Below are 27608 nucleotides of genomic sequence, written 5' to 3'. Positions count from 1 at the left end.
AGCACAAACCAAGTATGAAGTCACAGGAATTGTCTGTAGATCTCAGAGACAGGATTGTCTCGAGGCACAAATCTGTGGAAGGATACAGAAACATTTCTGCTGCTTTCAATGAGCACAGTGGCATCCATCACCATAAACGGAAGACTTTCAGATCCACCAGGACTCTTCCAAGAGCTGACCGCCTGGCTAAACAGATTGATTGGGGAAGAAGAGCCTTAGTCAGGGAGGTGACCAAGAACCTGATGGCCAGTCTGTCAGAGCTCCAGCATTCCTCTGTGGAGAGAGGAGAACCTTCCAGAAGAACAACCACCTCTGCAGCAATCCACCAGTCAGGCCTGTATGGTAGAGTGAACAGACGGAAGCCACTCCTTAGTAAAAGGCACATGGCAGCTCGCCAGGAATTTTGCTAAAGGCACCTGAAGGACTCTTAGACCACGAGAAACCAAATTCTCTGGTCTGATGAGACAAAGACTGAATCATCCCTAAACTGAAGCATGGTGGTGGCAGCAGCAAAGTTTTGAGCAAAGGGTGTATGTGATGCCGGAAAATGGCTGATGTCCAGGTCTTGTGATAACCAGGGAAAGAGCACACGACGGTCTCGTATCCACAGAGCCATCAGCTTAGAAATGATCCAGTGGTTTGTGCCGCGACGTCGCAGCTCTTAGCGCGGCGCACTGACCGTCCTTAAAGGGGTCCTTAAAGGGGTCCTTAAAGCTGTAGTTAAAGTCCTTATTCTCTGTGAAGCCCGTAAAATTTTCACTGAAAGCCAGATACATTTTTCGAATGGTTTCTAGGTGCCAGTCTCTAACAGCTTCTGAAAAAATTCTGATGGAAAAAAAGTCCTTTTCATTCCGCCATTTCCAGACAATGAAAATCCGACGAGGGGGTGGGACCACTCCTTCCACAAGGCGTGCTCACAGGCGAATGACGTCACCGACAGGCGTGGAAAAACTCACGCATGCGCACGAGGGTTCAAGCATGTCTGACGTAAAAACATATGAATGAAATCCATATAGTTTAAAAAAAATAATAAAAAGGACCGTTAATTTATGGACAGACCACGTATTTCTGTATTCCTGTCACCGAGAATCTTTTTTTTTTTTTTTAATTATTGAGCCTCCTAATGGTCTGTTTCTATGAAAATTTGGCATCATCTATAGAATGTAGCATGAAATGTACAAATTTTAGTGGTGACAAAACAATGTTGTGGTAATACAGAACATCTTTACTGTAATTATGTAGTTTGAGTCAAATTGATTGGCATGAAGAATCAAACTGGACTGACAAGATCAAAATTCTTTCAAAGATGTTTTGCCAACATCGTCTGTAGATGACACAGACCAAGATTTGTAAGAATCAGATTGTATCTGACTAATTTGCTTTACTTTCACTTTTGGATTTATGAAATTACTGAGAAAATGTGGTGGCAGAAATTGACCGTAAAAGTTGCATTAGATTTTGGAGACTGCAAGGAATCATCTGAAAACAAAACAAACAAAAAATTGTTTTGGCCATTTGGTTGCCAAGAAATAAGTCAAAATATAAATTGCCTTATTATTACACTGGCCAATTGTGATACATTTTATTTCATATCCATGTCTCAGCTTTTATGGACAGTTTTGAGTGAGCTTATAAAGTTTCATGAAGGTCAACCATTCCTACTGGCAAATACTGGGCGATGAATTTTGATTGGCCATTTGGCAGCCATTTTGGCAGCCATTTTGGCAAGCCACCCAATTAGCACTTATGTAATGCATGCAAATGGTATGAAGGAAATTGGACCAAATTTCATATTTTTTACCTCAAACAGTTCATGAAAAAATGATATGTGGCAGTTTTTGCACCCCCTGTGGATGAAATTTCACAAAAATAGGCTCAAAACCAAAGAATGTTGTATTGATTTTGGGTATGAAGTTTTGTTAAGTTTAAAGATAACGTCACAAAAATACTGGCTATAGAAGAATGCTGGGCTGTGACCTGAACTCTGATTAATGTGTATCTTTGAAATGGTTTGAGATATCAAAAATCCCCCAGTAACCTTTTGTCACCATCAACCCCAGATGGAGTACATCAAAATTCCTTTTCCTGAAATCACCAAAGTTGTGAATTTGCAAACTCTGAGCAAAGAGGCATCTGAGAAAAGACTGAAATGATGAAAGAATTTTGAGTCTGTACAATAAGGCTTCTGAAATATCAGCCGAAATGCAAACGTGACTATCACAGCGCCCCCTATGGGTGCAGTACCTCTACTTTAGGGGCCTGGGTAGTGGGTTGGAATTTCAGACCAGGCTGTGGTGTTTCATGTTTTCTGGGTCATATCCTTTTTGCTGCACAAACAAATCAGAAGTTTGCTGGTTATTTATCAGAATCCAAGTTGTTACAGAGTTACAGAAATTTTTTGGTCCCACTCATTGACTGAGTCACTGACTGAGTCCACTGTGCCTACACTCCTCTTTTCTTACCACTTTTCTCCACTTTGAAATTTGAAGGGTAAAACATTATTCAAACCTGAACCATTTGAAATATGAATGAAATGAGACAAATTGCTGAAAAACCTTCAACAACATCTTAACTGTGACAAATCACTTTGAGGCACTTCTACTCTTTAGCACGTATCAGCAAATTAAAAGGAGCATATTGTGTCACCTCTCGTGAGGATGTCGATTCAACACTCAGTTTAAAGTTTGAAAAAGGTTCCAAACCATTCGTAAATCTTTGTGAAGTGACTATGAATTGACTTCAGTGAATGTTTGTTCATATAACAGAAACTAATATATATATATATATATATATATGTATGTATGTATGTGTATGTGTGTGTGTCTTACTATTATCGCTTCATTTTGTAATTCTTGATTCTACCAGTACTGTGCAAAACTTTTAGGCACATTTAATGCATCATACATAAAAGCATTAAAAAATTATGAAAACCTGATAAATATTCATACAAAAATTAAATGTGCGATGAATTTAAACTTTCATGACAATCGATATGCCAACTGGGTTCTATGTACATGTGATTGTTTTGTATAAATGTTGCACCAGAGTATATAAGTCTCAGGACTTCAGAACTACCTTAAGGATAAAGCTCATTTTATTATTGTTAATATTATGGAACAAGAGCAATCAGAGATTTCTGACGTCCGCTAATCTGGATCCGGATCACCTCCAAAATTCAGTGGAGTCTTCCATGCCCCAATATCTATACTCAACAAAAATATAAACGCAACACTTTTGGTTTTGCTCCCATTTTGTATGAGATGAACTCAAAGATCTAAAACTTTTTCCACATACACAATATCACCATTTCCCTCAAATATTGTTCACAAACCAGTCTAAATCTGTGATAGTGAGCACTTCTCCTTTGCTGAGATAATCCATCCCACCTCACAGGTGTGCCATATCAAGATGCTGATTAGACACCATGATTAGTGCACAGGTGTGCCTTAGACTGCCCACAATAAAAGGCCACTCTGAAAGGTGCAGTTTTATCACACAGCACAATGCCACAGATGTCGCAAGATTTGAGGGAGCGTGCAATTGGCATGCTGACAGCAGGAATGTCAACCAGAGCTGTTGCTCGTGTACTGAATGTTCATTTCTCTACCATAAGTCGTCTCCAAAGGCGTTTCAGAGAATTTGGCAGTACATCCAACCAGCCTCACAACTGCAGACCACGTGTAACCACACCAGCCCAGGACCTCCACATCCAGCATGTTCACCTCCAAGATCGTCTGAGACCAGCCACTCGGACAGCTGCTGAAACAATCGGTTTGCATAACCAAAGAATTTCTGCACAAACTGTCAGAAACCGTCTCAGGGAAGCTCATCTGCATGCTCATCGTCCTCATCGGGGTCTCGACCTGACTCCGGTTCGTTGTCGTAACCGACTTGAGTGGGCAAATGCTCACATTCGCTGGAGTTTGGCGCGTTGGAGAGGTGTTCTCTTCACGGATGATGCAAAGGAGATGTGTTGCACTGCATGAGGCAAATGGTGGTCACACCAGATACTGACTGGTATCCCCCCCCATGAAACAAAACTGCACCTTTCAGAGTGGCCTTTTATTGTGGGCAGTCTAAGGCACACCTGTGCACTAATCATGGTGTCTAATCAGCATCTTGATATGGCACACCTGTGAGGTGGGATGGATTATCACAGCAAAGGAGAAGTGCTCACTATCACAGATTTAGACTGGTTTGTGAACAATATTTGAGGGAAATGGTGATATTGTGTATGTGGAAAAAGTTTTAGATCTTTGAGTTCATCTCATACAAAATGGGAGCAAAACCAAAAGTGTTGCGTTTATATTTTTGTTGAGTGTATATGTGGTGCCAATTTCGTGAGAATCCATGAAGCAATTTTGATGTAATCCTTCAAAGCCTATATAAAGTGAAATCCTGAGCCACAATTCGGATCCAGATCCAGACCAGATCACCTCCAAAATTTAATGGAGTCTTCCATGGCCTAATATGTATCCATGTTGAAAATTTCATCAAAATCCGTGCAGTAGTTTTGATGTAATCCTACTAACAGTAATCCTTCAAAGCTTATATAAAGTGAAATTTGACCAAAATTTAATGGAGTTTTTCATCGTGTAATATGTATCTGTGGTGCCAATTTGGTGAGAATCAATGAAGTAGTTTTGACGTTATTCTGCTAACAGACAGACAAACAAATAAATAAATAAACACTGATGATTTTATCATGTCCATGGTGGACGTAATAAAAAATATAGCTCACATATTCACTTTTGTTGGAGCTGATTTAATGTTGACAAGCTAATAAAAACGGGGATAGGGGATGCCTAAAACTTGTGCACAGTTTCTGATTGTTGTTTTAAATTTTATTACAACAATGAAAATCAAAGGACTTTTGAACTCCCACCTGTCATCCGTTTACAGCCCACCAGGGGTCTGTGGCCCACACCTTGGTAATCACTGCACTAAAAGATCAGGTTCCGATAATGCAGTACACAGTAAAATCACCAGTGTTAAATTAACACTGACAGTGAATATATGGTCCCACTATGACCAGAGTAGGACCATATGTACACTGTCAGTGTTAAATTAACACTGCCAGTGTTAGTTTTACACTGTGATTTTACTGTGTACAACTTATAACGTATTTGCAGGCTGTGTTTGAGATCTGGCTGTCATTTATTATAACGTCCTTGAGCATTCTTGTAAGCGGGGATGTTGTAAATCCACGTTCTTTCTCAACACATTGTTTTATTTGCGCTCTGACAGCAAAGAGAGTTTGTGTAACAGTGTGTAGTAGGAATATGTTTGAACTTGCTGAGTATATGTGGTTGTTGCAGGTGGTGTTGTGGTTAGGTTTGTTTTTTCACTCTCCCTCGTTCACCTTTGTGAAATGACAGAGGAGGACGTTACAGCATGTTACTATCTGTTTGTGTAAACCAAAACTCACAAAGCAGCTTAAGGACATGATAACATTTTGTGAGGACGAGACAATTCCAGTGTCATTGAAGAGTTCAACCGTACAAATGTGCCTCAAAAAGATTTTCTTTTTTTTTAAACCTACACACTATAACTTTAACATTTTGAGAAAGGTTTTCCTTTTATCTTATTTTATAACAGTCTCAATTTATGACATCACAAAGGCCTGACTGGGATAAAAGTCTTTATAATATATTGCCAGTTGGCAGAGGTAATAATGGCTGTGTTGTTATTAAGGCAACAGGTACAGTTACATGCAAAACTTGTACTATGTGCTCATCTCTACAACATACTCTGAATTAAATCAAAATATAAAACACAAAATAACCAAATGCATTGGTACACACATCTTTTATAAATTGAACTATGTTTGTCGGTTTATTCGTTCCCTGACTTCTCCCAAAACGTTTGGCTGATTTTCACCAAAGATGATATGTGGATGATGGTCAACTCCAGAACTGCCCTTCATGGGTTGTTGTGACAAAGATCAACATGTCACTGGGGTCAAAGTTCTGACTTTTCACTCTGAAGTCCACCAACTTTTGCACACATATAAAGGTGGGTTCTGGAAATCAAATTTCTCCTACGGCTCTGAGGTCATGTTGCTAATATCTAACAAACTTGGTATGTCAACGAATGTTGACACTGAAAATGTCCTTTAAAGAATACTTTTTATCAAAAGGTCACAATCAAGGAATTTGATTTCGAACCCGATTTGGATAAAATGCCTCATACATTTAGGTGGATTTCAAAATTGCTCTGGCAAAGTTAGCCAAAGGTCATTCGTTTGGGTGAAGGTCAAGGTCATTAAGGTCAGAATGTCTGAATGCTGTAGTTCTTACAGTCTTTGTGCTCACGGTTACCTAAGAATATTTCCAAACCACAGAATATCACATGGAGCTCAACTGAATCAATCATGAACTTGTGAAGTGGCAATAGCAAGGTATTGTTTTTACTGATGCGTCTGTGTATGTGGGTGATTCTTTAACTACGGGCACTATTGGCCTTGTAAATGTAATTTCCACCACACCATTGCCTTACAATATAAAGCGCCTTGGGGCAACTGTTTGTTGTGATTTGGCGCTATATACATGTGCTCTGATGTCACTGTTTATCTCCATAGAAACTACCCAAACAATCTTTCATACAAACTGTTTAAAGGGACATTACAGTGTTGTGGTGGAAATTACGGCAATAGTGTGGGACAACTACATTTTGTTTAAAAAAATTACAACAGTTGTATGACATTGAATACCCCAATTATGTTTTGATTATTTTACTGATATTTTATTCAGAGATATTTTAAAACATTAGAAAAAAAAACGTTTCTTTACCATTCATTTTTATCATTGAAGATCAAAAGTCTGGGTGTGGGACAAGCACAAAATGGCAATATTTGCATATAATGATGCCTAAAAAAGGTGAAAATGTCATCATAGACTACTAGAACAAAGCTCTTAACACACTTTCATTGTAAAGATAACTATAAAAGTGTGAAATTTCCCCTTTTTTCTGTTTTTCATACAATATGATCAAAGGACATAATAAGTGCCCGTAGTCTAAGAATCACCCATGTGTGTACGTGTGTGTGTGTGTGGGGGGGGGGGATAACTAAAAAACAGCTGGACCAATTTCCTTCAAACACTGTAGGAATATTACATAGAGGTGGCTAGATTCTGGAGTAGTTTGGTCAAAGGTCAAAGAAAACATGGTCCAAAAAAACAACACTTTTTTGTATATCTCAAAAAACAAAAAGCCCAGATGAATGATCTCAATTAAGTATTGATCAGCAAAATATTTGCAATAGATTGTTATGAATGACTTAATAATTACATCACAGAAGTCACATGCTAAAGTCATGCTTAGTCAAAAACACCATTAAAACATGTATATTTACTTGTACATTTATATTGTGGTGTGTAGAGCGCACAGGGTATGCATCCACTCTCTGATGCCTTTAACAAAATGGAAAGCGCATGAATGGCACAGTATTATTATTTTTTTTTTTAACTACTTGCACCATGTACTCCACATGGTGGAAATATGGTGCTGTTTATTGCTGGTGAATTGTCACAACAACTTCAAAAAGGTTTCCGTCATTAGTAAGCAAAAGGCATAGGAACATCAGAGTAACAGGCATGTTACCACATGGACATCATATGAGGTACCCACGATGTAAATATGAACTTCCTGTCATTCAAAAAAGAAAGGTTCCCCTTATTAATGTGCAAATTTATGCACATAACCACCCAAATGGTTTTGATAGACATGAGTGTGATGCTACAATGGTCCAAATACATACTGTGGCCATAATTGTGGGAAATGAAAATACTGTGAAATCTGACAGCAGCGATTCCTCTTTTTGTGTTTGTTCTTCTGAGTTATAGAAGCAGGTGTTTGATAATGGGACATCATCTTCTGTGAAACTGACTCTTTAGAGGAAATACTTAAATAACTGCACTTACGACATGTCCGCTTTTAGGTACAGGTACTATCCACACATACTCTCATTAGCTTGCAAATCAGAAAGTGCAAAGAAGAGCACACACAGATTTGTCACAACCGCACAGAACGAGAGTCTTGAGTGAATTAATGCATCGTTAATAAATGCAGTTTCCAAACGCTCTCTGATCATTATGTAGCGATCAGATGAGGTGTCACAATGGTTACCATGGCACTGTGGCGTATGTGCAGCTCAAATGTGCTACCACGAGATCTTAATCACATGCGAAAGAAGCCGAAACCAAATGATTATCCAGTGCAGAAAGATTTCATTTGTATTTTGCATCACCTGTTTGCTGTCAGCAGGCACGCTGAGCATCATCCGGAGGAGTCCGAGTGCACGGCTTGGCAGCTGCACGGAGAAGAGTGAGCAGGTGACTCACTGCTTGTTTTCCTTTGACCCTCATCCTGCTTACCACTGGAGCATTACATTCCTCCAAACTGACATCCTGTGACACTGTATTCCTGGCCCACTCCATCATGGACCCGGTGGGCCGGCTGCTTAAGACTGAGCTCCTCCTACCACGATGTTGAACATCTATAGAGCTGCGGTTCTTGGACTGCAGCTGATCCTCCAGCCAGATGTAAACCAGCAAATCTCAGGAAAAATGCAAATGTGGTGTTTGAACTGAAGCTTCTCAGATGGGAGGAGATGCTGGTTTCCTGGTGTACTTTCCATGTGAACAACAGGTGGTGTTGATGTCGGGGTGGGGCAAAGGAAGAGTCTGCAAAATGCTGGTGAAAGTTTTTTCTCATTTGTCAACAGTGCATGTTCTGACATTTTACACCATTTTCTCATAGAATGGGATTTGTCCTGAAGGACTGCTATAGCTCCTGCTGAATGGGGGCTGTAGAGTAGACAGACAGGTATTCAGACACACACTGACACTTTGAACCCTCCGGATTAGACCCAGAGAAAGGAACTAGACTTCATTTGTATCCTTTTCCATCGAGGCGCCTCACGTTCATTCATTCACACATTGATGTCAGTGTGCAGCCATGAAAAGGTGATTAACTGCAAACCAGGTGGTGACTTGAAGATTTAGGACCTCACCCAAAGGACCATAGTGAAATCCTGTCTGACGGGGATTCAAACTGAGAATGCTCTGGTCTTGATCCTGCTGCTTTGACCTCTTGACCATCATCACCTCAGCAGGTCAAGGTCAGCACCCTCTGAATTCATGCTGGAAGGTTATTGCAAAGCAATGAAATCCCAAATATCCTGAACAACTTATCAACCAATCACGCAATGAACGGCATCAATGGATGCATGTGTCTCTGCTGAGTGCTGCTCTGTTTTGGTTCGAGGTGTAGAATCAAAAAGCCATTCTTCATTTCCTGACAGCAGTCAGTTTACTCAAAACAAACACATTAATTAAAGTTAATTACTAGTGCATTTGAGTGCAACATGAAACTACACAACTTAATGACAGCGATACACACTGACGGGGGCGCGCGCACACACACACGCCTGCGTTGCTGTGAGATCACGTGATTTCCAGTCAACAGCGCCGAAGTGAAAGTAAAAGTAGGCGTCTCTGCACCGAGTGTGTGCGTGCGCGCACGCGCGCGTGACATCAGGCTTTTCTGTGGAAACGTGTGATCCGCGCACCATCACGCCAGCTGCTACCGACACATGGAAAGAAGAAACAAGCAAAAACCAAAGCATCGCGGTTTTTTTTTTTTTTTTTTTTTTTTTACTCACTCGCTCCTCCTCTTCTCTCTCTCTCTTTTTTTTTTTCCAGAAGTTAAGCAGAACCTTTTTTGGTCTCCAGAACGATCCAGCAAGAAACATCCTGCACGTAAGTCAACGTTTAAGCTTTGCACGTTTTTGACAGGTAAACAAAATGTGAGTGTATTGATTTAAAAAAAAATGGTGAAATGATTTCTATGTTCAGGCGGTCAATTTACGTGTTTATTTTTATGACATTAATATTTATTAGCTTTATTGAATGTTCTATGAATATCATGAATATTATCATCTATGCAACATCCTCTGAAAACAGTCCGAGTTGATTCTAATTGTTGTGGACTGATTTAACTGTCATTTATCCTCAAGTTGGGAAAAGTTTGGACCATGAACTAAAACTGCGTAAAGCAAAATGCAAAATGATTTAATTGTATTATATTAAAAGACTTTACTTGTTCCAATCCATTATTAATGTTTTATATTCATGGAGAAATTAAATCTCATGCTGAACTCAAATATTGTATTTTACTTTATATTATTTTATATTTATTTTATAGTAAGTCCCTTCGGGTGCTCCCTTGTTTTTGTACTCGGGGTCGCCACAGCAAATCCAAGGTGGATCTGCATGTTGAATTGGCACAAATTTTACGCCGGATGCCCTTCCTGACGCAACTCCACATTACATGGAGAAATGTGGTAGGGGTGGGATTCGAACTGGGAACCTTCCGCACTGAAACCAAGTGCATTAACCACTTGGCCACCACCCATAAAAAGACAATAGTTGAACCAACTTAATTTAATTTTTTTTCAGTTGGTAACATCTAAATGAAGTAAGTTCTTTGAACTTAAGTTTGTAAGTACTTACTAACTTAAGTTCAGACAACTTAATTCATTCAGGTGTTACCAATTAAAACAACTTTTTAAGTTGGTTCTTTTTTCAGTGTAGATCAGTCAGAAGTTTGAACACATTCAATTTCAATTCACTGTCACAGTGCGAATATAAAACTTCAGTTACTTGTAATTTCTTTACATGGAATATTGCAAACTTATTAATGATAAAAATTCACAACTGAAAACAGATTAAATCTTTAATTGAAGTCTTTCATAAAAGCCAAGAAATTTTTCTCTGTCAATACTTTAAAAATGTTGCATAACCGTAAACAGATTTTCCCCAAAACTCAGCTGTCCTCCATATATCGTATACAAACGGCCACATCTAGAACCTGTGGTTCCCCACGGGTCAGCGTCCTAGTATGTTTACGCTTTGTGTCATTTTTCCAATTTTAATCTCCCTCTTTGGTCGTGAAATGCTTTGTGGCCTTTGTTCTAAAATATGCTTTCAAACTTTCACTGAACAGTGCAACCTTTTGTTTTGTAATTAATTACATGAAGATGCATTGTGTGCTGCTTTAGTTTTGTCACGCATGACTGAGTGAAAGTGAAAGCATTTTGAAGTCGTTAACAATAAGGTATTTGTCTTGATAAAGTTACTGATACCTGTGGTTTGTCTGTCACATTTCCACAGTGTTTTTTCCTGGACACACACTGATCCTGTGTTAACCAACAACTCTGCAACGTTTAATAAAACTACATGTTTAACTCAGCTTTGACACCCTTTATAGAGGTCTCAAACCGGTTCCAGAAAGGGCAACCACCCACTCCAGCAGGTGATTTCACTCATTAACTGATTTCACCTGCTCAAAGTGATGTTAATGAGTGAAATCACCTGCTGGAGTGGGTGGTTGCACAGAAAACCTGCACCGTCTCGGCCCTTTCTGGAACCGGTTTAAGACCTCTGCTTTAGAATGAAACAATTTCCAAAATGTGATTACTTCAGATTAGAAGGGATATTACATTTATAACAAAAAGGTGTGAAAATTGTAATTTTTATATATGGAAGAATTTATACAACTAAACAAAACATTTAACATTAAGGATTTTTTGCTGATCATAAGAACTATAGTTTACTTTTCTTTCTTATTGATTAAAGCCATCTTTCCTTTGCATAATTTCTTATGATTTCATGTCATTAAAAGAATTTTCTTCTGCACCATTATTCAAGTAAAGGGTTTGCAGTCTTACAGTAACTGTGCAAAAGTTTTAGGCACATTTAATGCACCATAAAAGCATTAAAATGATGAAAACCTGATAAATATTCATAAATAAATGAAATATGTGATGAATTTCAGCATTGATAATAGATATGACAATTGGGTTCTGCTTAGGTGTGATTTCTTTTGGTATGTAAGTCCCACAGTTGCAGGACCTCAAAGTAATTTTAAGGATATTACAACTTAAAGTATGAGTAATTGTGTTTTACAATTATTTTAATATTGCATGATCATTGGCAACTGTTTTTGTGGTATTCTACTGGCCAGTACACTTACAAAAAATATCATTATTATTATTATTATTATGGAATTTAACAAATATAGCTCACATATACACTTTTGTTGGAACTGATTTTGCGTTGACACACCAATAAAAAAGGGGTGGTCGGAGGGGCACAAAAGGCTACTTTTATTATAACTCTGGGATCCCTGAAACTTGTGCACAGTGTTATATATCACACATATGATCAAAATAATGTCTGGAAATGATTTAGGATTTTGACGTATGTGAATTAAAATAAATGTCATGACAGACTGGGAAAGTGTTGTGAAAACAGGGAGAACCAGTTAGGTCCCAAAATACAATGAGGCAGTGAGCTGAGTGAAAGAAATAACAGGTTTATCATCAAATAAAAAAATAAATACATGAAGTTGGTGATTGCGGCCATGGAGTTGGATATTGGAGGACTGGGAGGTAGGGAGCGAAACCAGGTGGGCCGGTGGAGGAAACAAATCAAATCAATTTTATTTATATAGCGCCAAATCACAACAAACAGTTGCCCCAAGGTGCTTTATATTGCAAGGCAAAAGCCATACAATAATTACGGAAAAACCCCAACGGTCAAAACGAGCCCCTGTGAGTAAGCACTTGGCAACAGTGGGAAGGAAAAACTCCCTTTTAACAGGAAGAAACCTCCAGCAGAACCAGGCTCAGGGAGGGGCAGTCTTCTGCTGGGACTGGTTGGGGCTGAGGGAGAGAACCAGGAAAAAGACATGCTGTGGAGGGGAGCAGAGATCAATCACTAATGATTAAATGCAGAGTGGTGCATACAGAGCAAAAAGAGAAAGAAACACTCAGTGCATCATGGGAACCCCCCAGCACTCTAAGTCTATAGCAGCATAACTAAGGGATTGTTCAGGGTCACCTGATCCAGCCCTAACTATAAGCTTTAGCAAAAAGGAAAGTTTTAAGCCTAATCTTAAAAAAAGAGAGGGTGTCTGTCTCCCTGATCTGAATTGGGAGCTGGTTCCAGAGGAGAGGAGCCTGAAAGCTGAAGGCTCTGCCTCCCATTCTACTCTTACAAACCCTAGGAACTACAAGTAAGCCTGCAGTCTGAGAGCGAAGCGCATTATTGGAGTGATATGGTACTATGAGGTCCCTAAGATAAGATGGGACCTGATTATTCAAAACCTTATAAGTAAGAAGAAGAATTTTAAATTCTATTCTAGAATTAACAGGAAGCCAATGAAGAGAGGCCAATATGGGTGAGATATGCTCTCTCCTTCTAGTCCCTGTCAGTACTCTAGCTGCAGCATTTTGAATTAACTGAAGGCTTTTCAGGGAACTTTTAGGACAACCTGATAATAATGAATTACAATAGTCCAGCCTAGAGGAAATAAATGCATGAATTAGTTTTTCAGCATCACTCTGAGACAAGACCTTTCTAATTTTAGAGATACTGCGCAAATGCAAAAAAGCAGTCCTACATATTTGTTTAATATGCACATTGAATGACATATCCTGATCAAAAATGACTCCAAGATTTCTCACAGTATTACTAGAGGTCAGGGTAATGCCATCCAGAGTAAGGATCTGGTTAGACACCATGTTTCTAAGATTTGTGGGGCCAAGTACAATAACTTCAGTTTTATCTGAGTTTAAAAGCAGGAAATTAGAGGTCATCCATGTCTTTATGTCTGTAAGACAATCCTGCAGTTTAGCTAATTGGTGTGTGTCCTCTGGCTCCATGGATAGATAAAGCTGGGTATCATCTGCATAACAATGACAATTTAAGCAATGCTGTCTAATAATACTGCCTAAGGGAAGCATGTATAAATTGAATAAAATTGGTCCTAGCACAGAACCTTGTGGAACTCCATAATTAACCTTAGTCTGTGAAGAAGATTCCCCATTTACATGAACAAATTGTAATCTATTAGATAAATATGATTCAAACCACCGCAGCGCAGTGCCTTTAATACCTATGGCATGCTCTAATCTCTGTAATAAAATTTTATGGTCAACAGTATCAAAAGCAGCACTGAGGTCTAACAGAACAAGCACAGAGATGAGTCCACTGTCTGAGGCCATAAGATGATCATTTGTAACCTTCACTAATGCTGTTTCTGTACTATGATGAATTCTAAACCCTGACTGAAACTCTTCAAATAGACCATTCCTCTGCAGATGATCAGTTAGCTGTTAGGAAACAAAAACAAAGTATCAAACAAGAATTACAAGGAGTCAAGGAATGAAAATGATTAACAATACAAAACAAGAAAACGAGAGACCAACTGTACCACACAGAATAATCTGGCATCATCATCCTGCTCAGCCAGACCTTAAGAAGATGTCACTAATTACTGGCAGGTGTGTCGCAACCGCAGGTGAACAAACAACACAGAAGAGAGGAAAACTGACCACAACCCCAAACCACAACAGAAAAAAGTGAATAAATAAATAATAAAAAAAAAATGCAAAATGTAAACAAAGACAGCAACAGACACAACTAATAAACATAGGGTTACAGATTTTTTTTTTTGGGGGGGGGGGGGACGGATAAAATCTGGACAAATTTCACAAAAAGGTTTTGCTGGATAACTGCTTGACTGGTAACACAACCTTTGAAAGGGTCTCCTGTGTCACTTGCCACCGCTAACATTAGTAGTAACAATTACAACATTTTTACTTAATTTTCCAAAATGAGTCAGTGGGGAGACTGTTTTATTGGAGCTTTATCAGATGCATTTTTTTTTCTATTTGTAAATTGGAAAATCTTAGTTCTCAGTTTCCATCAAGCCCAGCATCAACTTCAAACTTTGTGCATGTACTTCCGCCTTCATCTACTTTGCAATACTGCGTTATATTTGACATGTAATTCCTCCAAAATAAATACTTCTAGCCTCTGGAATGAGCTTCTCTGTGCCCTTCGTTCTCTGGATTGTATAGATACTTTTAGAAGGCAACTAAAGACGCATTTCTTTAAGTTAGCTTTTTAGCCTAATATTGTATTTTATTGTTTTCGTATGTTATTTTTAGATTATTTTTGTATGCCATGTGCAGCGCTTTGTGACCCTGGTCTGTGAAAGGCGCTTTATAAATAAAGCTTACTTACTTACTTACTTACTTCACAAGCATTGCATTTAACTGTAATTTTCTGGTGTCCAACAGAAATTAAGGAACTTTATATCAATGAAATTTCATCTCGGCTAATTTCTGAGCAGGAAATTATTTAATAGAAAACTGACAAATGGGTTGAGAGTACCGATGAATCTAGGAAATTTGAAAGTTTTTTTCTTTCTTTTTTTTCTTTTGTCTTTTTTTTTTTGCACAGCATGAACCTTTATTGGGGTTTGTGGTTTGACCGGTATTGATCATTAAAGCAGATGTTTGTGCTTCTGTGTTCCAGGTGATCTGATGCTTCCGTTGTTCCTCCCTCAAGAACTAATGATCATTCTGATGTGCTTCTGATGAGTGTTAAATTCTCCAGCACCTGTTTGAGCAACATGGATCACAAATGAGCACCAACCAGCTGATGGGCCGTCCAATACACATGAGTTATGGAACCGTCGGTGAAGTGTGGAGGAACATGTGCAATGGCTGGTCACACAAAAGGCTTGCCAGTGTAGAATGGTCAGAGATAGCACAGCCATACTGGATACAGCAGAACAAAGGACACATCCAGAACGCATCCATGCAGCCAAGGCACAGAACCAAAGTTCACCTCCTGCAGAAACTGCAGGACCTGAAAAAGCGACACAGAAGTGCCAAGACCCAACTGTGACGCATCTCCCTTTACAACAATGGGATCAAGTCCAGAGCGAACCCTTGTCAGACGATGAACCAGATGCTTGGAGACAGGTAAGGCTCCTTTTTCTCACGGTCATAGTGTAAACAGTCCCATTTGGTTCATTTAGTATGAATGAATGCTCCTTCTGTCTTTGAGTAATTCCACCATAATGGACATTACATTTGTGCGGAGTACGAGCCATTTCAACCAGTCTCACACTAAAAGTTGAAGCCATAAGTCCCTAATCTTGTGTGTGGGCATAGTTAAGATCTTGAGGTATTTAGGCAAGGTAGAAAAGAGATCCAGTGTGACAGACATTACAAGAAAAGGACACTAACAGCAATTCATGATTGTGAATTCCAGGAATACGGGGGGGTCACTGAGGTAGAGAACAAATAGTGAGGTACTTGGCAGCACTGGCTTTAGGATTGTGAAAAATTCCATGTGACTGACGTTACATGACGGACGATTCATTATCACTTGCAGCTAAAAAGACATTTTCTGAAATATCTTACTGATTTGCTTTGGAAAAGATGAAATAATCAATTATTGATGATTTTATATCAAGTTACACCCTTTTATGCATTTCTAGCTTTAAAAGGTTTCAGGAAATCTGAGAAAACTGTTTTCACTCCCCCTACATGCCCGACCTTTCTAGAGGTACAGTAATAAGAACATATGTCAAACCAAAAAAAAAAAATCAAATGTAAAAATCTGGCAAAAAAATTGAGAAGCAACCAATTTAACTAATCATTTGACAGTCAAAATTCATGTGGGAAAGGGATATTTCCTACTGAATTCAAATTGTATTGTAAACTTGGGGGTTTTATAAATAAGTTACGCCCTTTTTCAGAATCTATAGCTGAAAATAATCATTTTTGCTTGGTCATGTCCCATTTTTTATGTAATTACCCATCTTTTTCCATCTTTTACACCAAAACTGAAAATTTATAATTACGCACATCCGAACACAAAAGTCCTCTTGAGAAAATGAAACAATCAGGACAATCACACATGGGTCAGAGATTTAGTCACTCTATCTATGTTGACTTTCTCCTTGTATCGCTTTATTCTTTGTTCCTGATTGCAGATCCGTAATTCTGATCCTAAACTTTCATCCTGATTCGTGACCTTTGATTTTAATCTATATACTGAACATTGATGCTAATTTTTGATTTTGATGGTGCATTTTTGCTGGTTTTCAGTGTTTGCTCAGTTTTGGTGCTAATGTTCGATCCTGTTCTTTGATCCTAATCCATGCTGATCTTTGATTCTGATATTTGTTCACGACCACTCTGTTATCCTGACTGATCTTTGGGCTTTGAATCTCGCCATGTAGATTTTGTTGTCACTGCAGCCCTTTTGCTTTGATCCTGCAATCAGGATTTGATTATGATTATCCTTGATCCCGTTTCCATTGATTCTGATTACAAGATTAAAGCAGTCAGGATATAAGAACAGCAATAATTATCACATTGAAACACGCTGTTTCGTTACTGAGATACTGTTACCAAGACCCTTCATTACTCTGAGTCACTCGGTTACTGTACAGTTACACTTAAGTTGACTGTTATTTGCCATATTACATACAACTGATCAGTTATTTCACTATTATTTAGTTTTTAATTTCTTGTCTTGCCTGTCTGAGGTCAGGAGTGCTCTGGAGCACGTTTCCATTCAGGATGTCTCTGCACATTGCTGCATTCATCTTTCCCTCAATCCTGACTAGACTCCCAGTTCCTGCTGCTGAAAAACATCCCCACAGCATGATGCTGACACCACCATGGTTCACTGTAGGGATGGTGCCTCCAAACATAACGCCTGGCATTCACACCAAAGAGTTCAATCTTTGTCTCATCAGACCATAGAATTTTGTTTTTCATGGTCTGAGAGTCTTCGGGTGCCTTTTAGCAAATTCCAGGTGGGCTGCCATGTGACTTTTACTCAGGAGTAGCTTCCATCTGGTCACTCTACCATATAGGCCTGATTGGTGGATTGCTACAGAGATGTTTGTCTTTCTGGAAGGCTCTCCTCTGTCCATAGAGGAATGCTGGAGCTCTGACTGAGTGACCATAGGGTTCTTGGTCACCTACCTGACAAAGGCCCTTCTGCACCGATCGATCAGTTTAGATGGGTTGCCAGCTCTAGGAAGAGTCCTGGTGGATCCGAACTTCTTCCACTTAAGGATGATGGAGGCCACTGTGCTCATTGGGACCTTCAAAGCAGCAGAAATGTTTTTGTACCCTTCCCCAGATTTGTGCCTCGAGACAATCCTGTCTCAGAGGTCTATAGACAGTTTCTTGACTTTCATGCTTGGTTTGTGCTCTGACATGCACTTTCTGGATACACTATATACTCACAACAACCATAATGCGCCTCTTGTTTGTCTTCAAGTTGCTCCTGATTATTCAGAGTTGCCACAGCAAATTCAGCACAGATCTGCATTAGGATTTGGCACGTTTTATTATTGACACAACTCCAATTTTAACTGCAGAAACACACACAGCCCTGGGCCTTCCTAAACAGACTAATTACGACCTACTCTGCTTCACTTCTGTGATCTGACAGAATCTAGTGTGCACAAAGCAGACTGGCTGTAATCAATTACTGTAGTAATAAAAGTAATAACAGGCGATATTAATATAAAGCATACTTTTTATTATTAGTAGTACAACCCCTGGCAAAAATTATGGAATCACCGGCCTCGGAGGATGTTCATTCAGTTGTTTAATTTTGTAGAAAAAAAGCAGATCACAGACATGACACAAAACTAAAATCATTTCAAATGGCAACTTTCTGGCTTTAAGAAACACTATAAGAAATCAAGAAAAAAAGATTGTGGCAGTCAGTAACGGTTACTTTTTTAGACCAAGCAGAGGAAAAAAATATGGAATCACTCAATTCTGAGGAAAAAATTATGGAATCACCCTGTAAATTTTCATCCCCAAAACTAACACCTGCATCATATCAGATCTGCTCGTTAGTCTGCATCTAAAAAGGAGTGAACACACCTTGGAGAGCTGTTGCACCAAGTGGACTGACATGAATCATGGCTCCAACACGAGAGATGTCAAGTGAAACAAAGGAGAGGATTATCAAACTCTTAAAAGAGGGTAAATCATCACGCAGTGTTGCAAAAGATGTTGGTTGTTCACAGTCAGCTGTGTCTAAACTCTGGACCAAATACAAACAACATGGGAAGGTTGTTAAAGGCAAACATACTGGTAAACCAAGGAAGACATCAAAGCGTCAAGACAGAAAACTTAAAGCAATATGTCTAAAAATCGAAAAATGTACAACAAAACAAATGAGGAACGAATGGGAGGAAACTGGAGTCAACGTCTGTGACCGAACTGTAAGAAACCGCCTAAAGGAAATGGGATTTACATACAGAAAAGCTAAACGAAAGGCATCATTAACACCTAAACAGAAAAAAACAAGGTTACAATGGGCTAAGGAAAAGCAATTGTGGACTGTGGATGACTGGATGAAAGTCATATTCAGTGATGACTCTCGAATCTGCATTGGGCAAGGTGATGATGCTGGAACTTTTGTTTGGTGCCTTTCCAATGAGATTTATAAAGATGACTGCCTGAAGAGAACATGTAAATTTCCACAGTCATTGATGATATGGGGCTGCATGTCAGGTAAAGGCACTGGGGAGATGGCTGTCATTACATCATCAATAAATGCACAAGTTTATGTTGATATTTTGGACAATTGAAAGGATGTTTGGGGATGATGAAATCATTTTTCAAGATGATAATGCATCTTGCCATAGAGCAAAAACTGCAAAAACATTCCTTGCAAAAAGACACATAGGGTCAATGTCATGGCATAGGGTCAATGTCAATGAGCAGATCTGATTTGATGCAGGTGTTAATTTGGGGGATGAAAATTTACAGGGTGATTCCATAATTTTTTCCTCAGAAATGAGTGATTCCATATTTTTTTCCTCTGCTTGGTCTAAAAAGTAACCCTTACTGACTGCCACAATCTTTTTTTCTTGATTTCTTATAGTGTTTCTTAAAGACAGAAAGTTGCCATTTGAAATGACTTTAGTTTTGTGTCATGTCTGTGATCTGCTTTTTTTCTACAAAATTAAACAACTGAATGAACATCCTCTGAGGCCGGTGATTCCATAATTTCTGCCAGGGGTTGTAGTAGCTGCAACATTATCATGTTATCAATATTCTTATGATTATTAATAATAACAGTAAATTACTGATTGTTATTGATAATAATAATAATAATAACAACAATAACAACACCAATTATTGTTCTTATTATTGTTTTATATAATAATTAGCAACACAATAATATTTGCTGTTAATAGCTGAAATACCTATTTAAAATAATATTTTTAAAATTAGAATTTTTATTAGGAATAACAACAGCAATATTTTTGTTTGGTATTGACAATAACAGCCACAACAACAGCAATTAGTAATTACCATTGTTTTAAATAGTAATCAGTACAGAACCATAACAGTGCTTGTTGTTATAAACAAAAGCATCTATTATAACAACTGTCATTATTATGATTAATAATAATAATTGTGTTGTTAAATTAGAATTTTTATGATAAATAATAACAATAGTAATCTTATTGGTTGCTGTTGATCATAATAGCCATGGCAACAACAGTCAAGTTATTAATAAGAAACAACAATTATAGTCTGACTGTGTACCAACATTTAGTAGTTTTCAGCCTGGTGGCCAACTGTTTGGTGCCCTTTCTTTCAAAACAGAAGACCATCCGTGTTAAGTCAGGAAGCAGTGGCGGCTCCAGAGACTTTTTTCTACAGGTGCTATGGGGGAGCTTGGCACTTGTATGACGGTGCTATAAAATAAGGGCTTTTGTGTCATGACAGCTCTCTGCTTCGACACATTGCGCCTGAGCACACATAACCACATTCTCATGTGCGACAGTCACTAATGACATGCAGAATGAGCAAATCACACAGAAAAATAGGCTACTGTTCAGTACAAATACATATCCACAGACCTACACATGTAGCTCATAGCCTCAGGGGGAAAAAAATGCCAACAGCAGGCAGAAGAGAAAATCTTTCACTTGCCATTGATGTCTTCATAACATCACAATACACCTATTGTTGTGATTAAGATCAAAAGCATCAATGATTTGGTTGCTGTCCACGGCCGTGCTCCACTGCTGTTCCTCAGGCAGTTGTTTAAAGTGCCTTGACACTTGCATGAATTTGATGTGTGCACTGGTACACAGTTTGCTGTGCCAGAGAGTAAACTCATTGTAAATTCATTGTAAACTGTGCGTGGCTTCGTGCAAGTGTGCAAAGAAAATTTTGAAATGTTCAAAATCTCTGTCATGCATTAATTATGTGAACTTCACATGAATATTGCGCAAACAATTAAACAACATTGAGTATCAGTGTGAATGATTGCGTCAGCACACCGCATCACACTGCAGATCATCTGATCGATTATAACGAGACGTTAAATCTATCATAAACATAATTTTACAGCTACTCATGAGAAGGAATGAAAATGCAACTTTTTACCAAACTTACAATATAAATATTGCATATATTACCTTTTAGAGTATTCCAAATGTGTTCTCCACCTCATGAAGCGCATGTGTGAGAGAGAGAGAGAGAGAGAGACAGAGAGAGAGAGAGAAAGCTGCAGCTGTAACCGTCCTCTGTGATTCCAGAAGGGATTAGAGGTGTTTTCATCTGCCAAACTCAGAGAAAATGATTAATCCGTGACAAAATAACTATTTTATATAATGCAGCATCCAGCTGCACAAAGTGCAACATCCAGTTGGGAACACAGCGGGAGACATTGGCACAACGAATTGCACGGCAGTGCAGAGGTTAAATGTGTACAAGTGTCAAGGCAGACAATGCAGACTTCACTTCTTTCCAGTTTCACTTGTGGATAATTGGTCAGCAAAAACCAATCCATTTCAGCAACTTCGAACCGACTACACTCACTATAGTACAACGACGTCATGTTCACGTGTGTGAAAAATTTGGTCAAAAGTCAAATATGATTACACTCATTTTGTGTAAAACGATCAGTTCTGCTTATGAAAGTTTATTTTCTTTGACTGTGTGAAATATTTATCTAACCATATAAATATGAAAACACCAAATTTGCATCTTACTGTGGAGAACTATTGTTAAAGGATGATGTCAAGTGCTTACTTATAGGGGGTCGTTTTGACCGTTGGGGTTTTTCTGTAATTATTGTATGGCTTTTGCCTTACAATATAAAGCGGCTTGGGGCGACTGTTTGTTGTGATTTGGCGCTATATAAATAAAATTGATTTGATTTGATTTGATGTCACGGCCCTGAATTGGTAACCTCAGCGGCTCATAATGAATGACATCATGTTGTTGGTGTTGTTAACAGTGTAATTTAACTAAGTTATTTTTTCTTCTTGTTGATGGAGGAGACAAAGCGCTGGCATCCTCCAGCTAAGGCTGAGAAACGCACCCAGAGCAGACAAACACAGAGGAACTTCTTTTTAAAAACCCTTAATTTATTCACAAGTAATTTGCACAATAAGGAATTAACGTATTTCCAGGCTTTAACTGCCAAAACAAAGGTGTTATGTGATAAACGTTTTCCGCTGTGGTGAGGAATCCACGCAACAGGTCAGATTAAAAGACTTTATTTACTCGGTATGGTGCTTTGTAAAGTTCTAGCTTTGGTGTGGGGTTGGACCCCTTTTGCCTCAGAACTGCTTTAGTTCTTTGTGATATAGATTCAACAAGGTGTTGGAAACATTCCTCAGAGATGTTGGTCCATATTGAGATGACAGCATCACGCAGTCGCCCATTCAACCAGTCTGCCCATTCTCCTCTGACATCAACAAGGCATTTTTGTCCACACAACTGCCGCTCACTGTATATCTTCTTTTTTGGACCATCTGGTTTACCATCTGTAAACTCCAGAGATGGTTGTCTGTGAAAATCTCAGTAGATCAGCAGTTCCTGAAATACTCAGACCAGCCCATCTAGCACCAAAAACCATGCCACATTCAAAGTCACTTAAATCCCCTTTCTTCCCATTCTGATGCTCAGTTTGAACTTCAGCAAGTCATCTTCACCACATCTAGATGCCTAAATGTGCTTAGTTGCTGTCATGTAATTGGCTGACTATTTCTGTTAACAAGCAATTGAACAGGTGTACCTAATAAAGTGGCCGGTGAGTGTATGTATGTAGACGATAAACTTGTTTGAATGAAAATAAAAGTACAGGGGGATAATTCTGTCATCCTGTGAATGACAAAAATTATGACATCAAATTGTTACACAAAAAGATCATATCCCAGTCAGTTTGTAGAAGTGTAAAAATTATGCGAATGTTTCAAATGTTTTGATATTTGATGTCACTGAGAACTTTCATTGTATGAAAATTACAATACAATAAAAAGAAAAATATAGCCCATTCAAATGTCTGATGATATTTGATGTGTTGAGCACAACTTCAATCTATGAAGTTGTGACATGTAGAAATCCTGCTGGTTCAGTAATTAGCAGTAACAATTCAAACTGGGGTCTTTTTTTTAATCCACTGTGGATGTGTGACTGAGTGTTTGCGTGTGTGTACTGCATGTGATGAACTGGCTGTCGTTCACCAAGTGCACACTGGGAAAGTCTCTGTGTGTCCAGATAATACGGTGATGGAACAGAAGGGGATGTGACTGTGGCGTTCTAATATTCACATTGTTCTTCAGGCAGTGTTTGGGGCCGACAGCCTGCCCACACATCTGCGCCCATTCAGCAGCCAGGAAGAGTACAAACTGGTAAAAAGCACTCACAAACAGCTCCTGCACAGCGGTTACTACTGGGGGCCAATGCCTGCGGAGGAAGCGCATGGAATACTGAAGAAGATGCCGCTGGGAACCTTCCTCATTAGGTACCCACCACATCAACCTCACCACTAGATGGCACTAAAATGTGCACATTGTAGCTTTAATACTCAGAACTAGAGCCCTGCACGGGACTAATTTCTTTGTCCCGTTCTCACCCGCTCCCGCTGACTTCGGACCATTACCCCCTGCACCCACAACATGTGTGGTACACTCCCACCCATTCCCGCAATCTGCCTGTCCAGTCCCGCCCGACCCCGTAAAACACTGAGAATTTATGCCCGCACAGTAATACAGGTGCATTCATTTTATTTCTCCTCCCATCCTGTGGGAGACAACACGTCATTTAGGCTATTAATAAAGAGATTCATGGGGTTGTTTGTTTAAAATCCTGGCCTGTATGTCTTTTGACGCACTGGTCAGGAATAGCGCTACTATTTGGTTGTTTTCATTTATTTTAAAGACAGTTTCATGTGTGTGTGCCATATATGGGCATGCAGTGTTGCTACAGCAACTCGCTGTGCTGTGTCTGTGTCTCTCTGTATGTGTACCTGTTTGCTCCTGTTATGTCCACTACTCCTGTTAAATTATAGACGTTCTATTTAAGCTGAAAGTAGCATGTTGGCACCACATACTTTACACTATTCTCCTTTGTTGGCTGAGTCATCCTGTTGCTTCCGTTCCTGCAGCGTTTTTTTTTTTTTTGTTTTGTTTTGTTTTTTGCCACCTGCTCCCACCCGCAGCGACGTTCTGACCGGCCGCTTCCACCAGATTTGCATTGGGTCCCGCGGGACCCAATCCCAATGCAGCCCTCTACTCAGAACTCTTAGCTATATTTATTTTCTTCACAAGTTTTCCGCTATTTTTGCAAAATGCCTAAGATTGTTGTGCATTGTTCTTGATATTCCTGTTTTATTTACTTCTTGTGCCTGTTAAACCAAACCAAGCAGGTGTGCTCATGTGTGCCATGTTCGTTGGTGTTGTTGCAGAGACAGCGGACAGCCTGACGTTTTCTTCACACTGAGTTACCAAAGCGACGAAGGACCAACGAGTGTTCGCGTGCTCGTCAACAACCTCCTCTTCAGTCTGCATGGCAGCCACAAGACGTTTACTTCACTTTTCGCCCTGCTTTGTCATTACACCGGCTCATCCTGCAAACTGACTGCGCCATATTGCCGACAGAGGCCGGAGCTCTTGAAGCAGATTTGTAGGAAAGCCATCATTCGTACATTTGGAGCAGAAAATATAAAGACATTAAGTGGACTCAGCAATCAAATGAAAGACTACATCTGTGCGTACCCTAACTGCATATGAATGATATATATTTGTAATATAAGTTCTTTATAGTATACAGTAATGAGGATGAGGATAAGCACCTCAAAATCTGAGGTTGTGGTTTTCAGTAGGAAACCGATGGATTGCCTATGGCGGTTAGGGAATGAGGTCTTGCTCCAAGTGAAGGAGTTCAAGTACCTCAAGGTCTTGCTCAGGAGTGAGAGGATAATGGGGCTTGAGACTGGGTGGAGAAATACTGTGTGTAAGAATAGTTAGTCTTTTTTATGTGTCTGGCAATGAAATACTGTGTGTTAGAGTTAAAGTCATTTTAATGTCTCTGTGGCAATGAAATACTGTGTGTAAGAAGAGTTAAAGTCCTTTTTATGTCTCTGTGGCAATGAAATACTGTGTGTAAGAAGAGTTAAAGTCCTTTTTATGTCTCTGTGGCAATGAAATACTGTGTAAGAAGTTAAAAATGACATTCAGATTATACAAATATTTTAGCACTTGTGTATTGGCTACTCTTTTGATGTTGCCTCTACCTACTTAACAGATCATAAGACTAAGCATTTTAAATTGTTTCCCCTGGGATTTAAATGCAAAAAAACCTTTATTCATTAATAAAAGTTTATTGTAAATGAAAATTATGGTGTTTGGAAGTTAATTACTTCCCAGTATTTAAATTTGTACTTCTTTTAAATATTTGATTGTGGGAAAACAAAACATTGCTTTCGTTTGCTCTCATTCATTTCTATTTAACAAGGACATTTTTGCCACTTTATAGGTACAATGGCATCGTCGCTGGGGTGGTACCCCCAACGAGCACAAATTTGTACCATCTAATGGGGTACCTTTTTGTACCAGCGGATTAAGGTACAAATGTATTGCTAAGGTACAAAATTGTTTCATAAAAGGGTACAACTCTGTACCTATGGTAAGGGTACCATTGCTGTACCCTGAGGGTACCATCCCAGCGACGAGCTATTTGTACCTTGAAGGGAACATATTTGTACCTAAAAGGCACAAACTGTAGGGGTACTTATTTGTACCCATTAATATGGTACAAGGTTGTTCTCCTTCGGGGTACTGCCCCAGCGACGAGCATTTGTACCTTTTTTTTTTACTTTTCTGTACCTTATTTCTGAGAGTGTGCAGTATTGTTGTGACAAAAAGGGAGCTGAGCCAAACGGCGAAGCTCTCAATCTACTGGTCAATCTTCGTTCCTACTCTCACCTATAGTCATGGGGGTTGGGTCATGACGAAAAATACTAGATTGCAGGTATAAACAGCTGAAATGGGCTGCCTCTGGAGGGTGGCTGCTGTCTCCTTTAGACATAAGGTGAGAAGCTCAGTCAACCGTGAGGAGCTTGGAGTAGAGCCGCTGCTCCTTCACATTGAAAGGAGCCAGCTGAGGTGGTTCGGGCATCTGGTAAGGATGCCTCCTGGGCACCTCTGTAAGGAGGTGTTCCAAACACGTCCAGCTGAGAGGAGACCCCGGGGAAGACCCAGGACTAGAAGGAGAGATTATATCATCACACTGGCCTGGGAACGCCTCGGTAGACCCCACTCAGGTGGTCAATGTGGCCCAGGAAAGTGAAGTTTGGGGTCCCCTGGTGTTGCCCCTGCGACCCGATCCCGGAAAAGTAGTTGAAGATGAGTGAGTGAGTGAGTGAGTGAGTATACTTTAATATTTTAAGTCATAAAAAATGTTTGTGTATTCAGTTATTTGTGCATAGGATTCAGCAGTGCAATTTGTGCATGTTGTGTTTTGTGTGTGTGTTTACATGAACATTTGGGATCATTACAAATAATCATTTTTATGGTATTGCAGTCAATGGAAGACATTATCATAAAACATCAAGAGATCTTGCAACTGCTGGCTTTATGACGTCACAGTGCAACGTGTGCTGCTGTTTACAGCTGCACTAATGGATTTGGACCAGTAGAGGGCAGAAAAAAACACCAAAACGCACCGACAGCTTGACAGCCAGCTGCAAACATTTAAGCAAACTACTGCGTATGATATCAAGCAAAGGCCAAGGTTCACATCCTGCTGCAAAATATCGTCCAATATTTGCTCTCCTTAAACTCAAATCCACACAACAGATGTGCAGAATGTAAAACTAAAATCATCCAGAAGCTGTTCAAAGGCTGCAGTGTTTGTGTGATCATTGGTTTGCCATGGTTTTTACCTTAAATGTATTATTTTGATTTGTTTTCAATATGGAAATATTGATTAATGCAGCTTTGAAGTTTGGATTGTGATCTGCAATGCAGTAACACTTAAACCTAACATAACCTGTGGTTCCTGCAAAAATGTTTGCAAAAATATCATCATGATAATTAAATTAAAGCATTTATTCTGTGCACCTTCCTTTCTCATCTGTTCTGTTCCACTTCCTGCCCTAAACCTGACTGGCAGCAGTCCCTTCAGTCAAAATTAGCCGCCCTGCACCAGGGATGCACACAGATCCACAATTCCGGTTCTCTCTCATTAACCTTAGACGTGAGACACTGGTGGGTTCCTGTGAACACTGATGCAGTGGAGGCTAAAGGTGAATGTTTTTCCTTTGTAGGCTCAGAGAGGGAGTACTGTGTGAGTGTATATATATATATATATATATATATTTCATTATATTTCATATCTATTTTAAAGTAAGTTTCAGATGTGTACTGTGTACTGTAATGGACATGCTTTTGCA

The 27608-nt window shown here is 39.2% G+C and overlaps 1 protein-coding gene across 2 annotated transcripts; it reads left to right on the top strand.

Annotated features, from left to right (window-relative positions):
- Nucleotides 1-9673: 9673 nt before the first annotated feature.
- Nucleotides 9674-27023, top strand: LOC117526772 (suppressor of cytokine signaling 1-like). 2 transcript variants are annotated; one of them, XM_034188848.1, is made up of 4 exons: nt 9674-9761; nt 15390-15841; nt 23497-23678; nt 24621-27023. In XM_034188848.1, the coding sequence occupies exons 2-4, from the start codon at nt 15611-15613 to the stop codon at nt 24943-24945; spliced, it is 738 nt and encodes a 245-aa protein (XP_034044739.1). In that variant the 5' UTR covers nt 9674-9761; nt 15390-15610; the 3' UTR covers nt 24946-27023. The 2 variants fall into 2 exon arrangements, with proteins under 2 accessions (XP_034044739.1, XP_034044740.1); XM_034188849.1 differs by lacking the exon at nt 9674-9761 and adding an exon at nt 9779-9797.
- Nucleotides 27024-27608: the final 585 nt, after the last annotated feature.

This window comes from Thalassophryne amazonica, chromosome 15 (genome assembly GCF_902500255.1).
Source record: "Thalassophryne amazonica chromosome 15, fThaAma1.1, whole genome shotgun sequence".
Taxonomy (NCBI): Eukaryota; Metazoa; Chordata; class Actinopteri; order Batrachoidiformes; family Batrachoididae; genus Thalassophryne; species Thalassophryne amazonica.
This window is presented reverse-complemented; position numbering and strand designations above follow the sequence as displayed.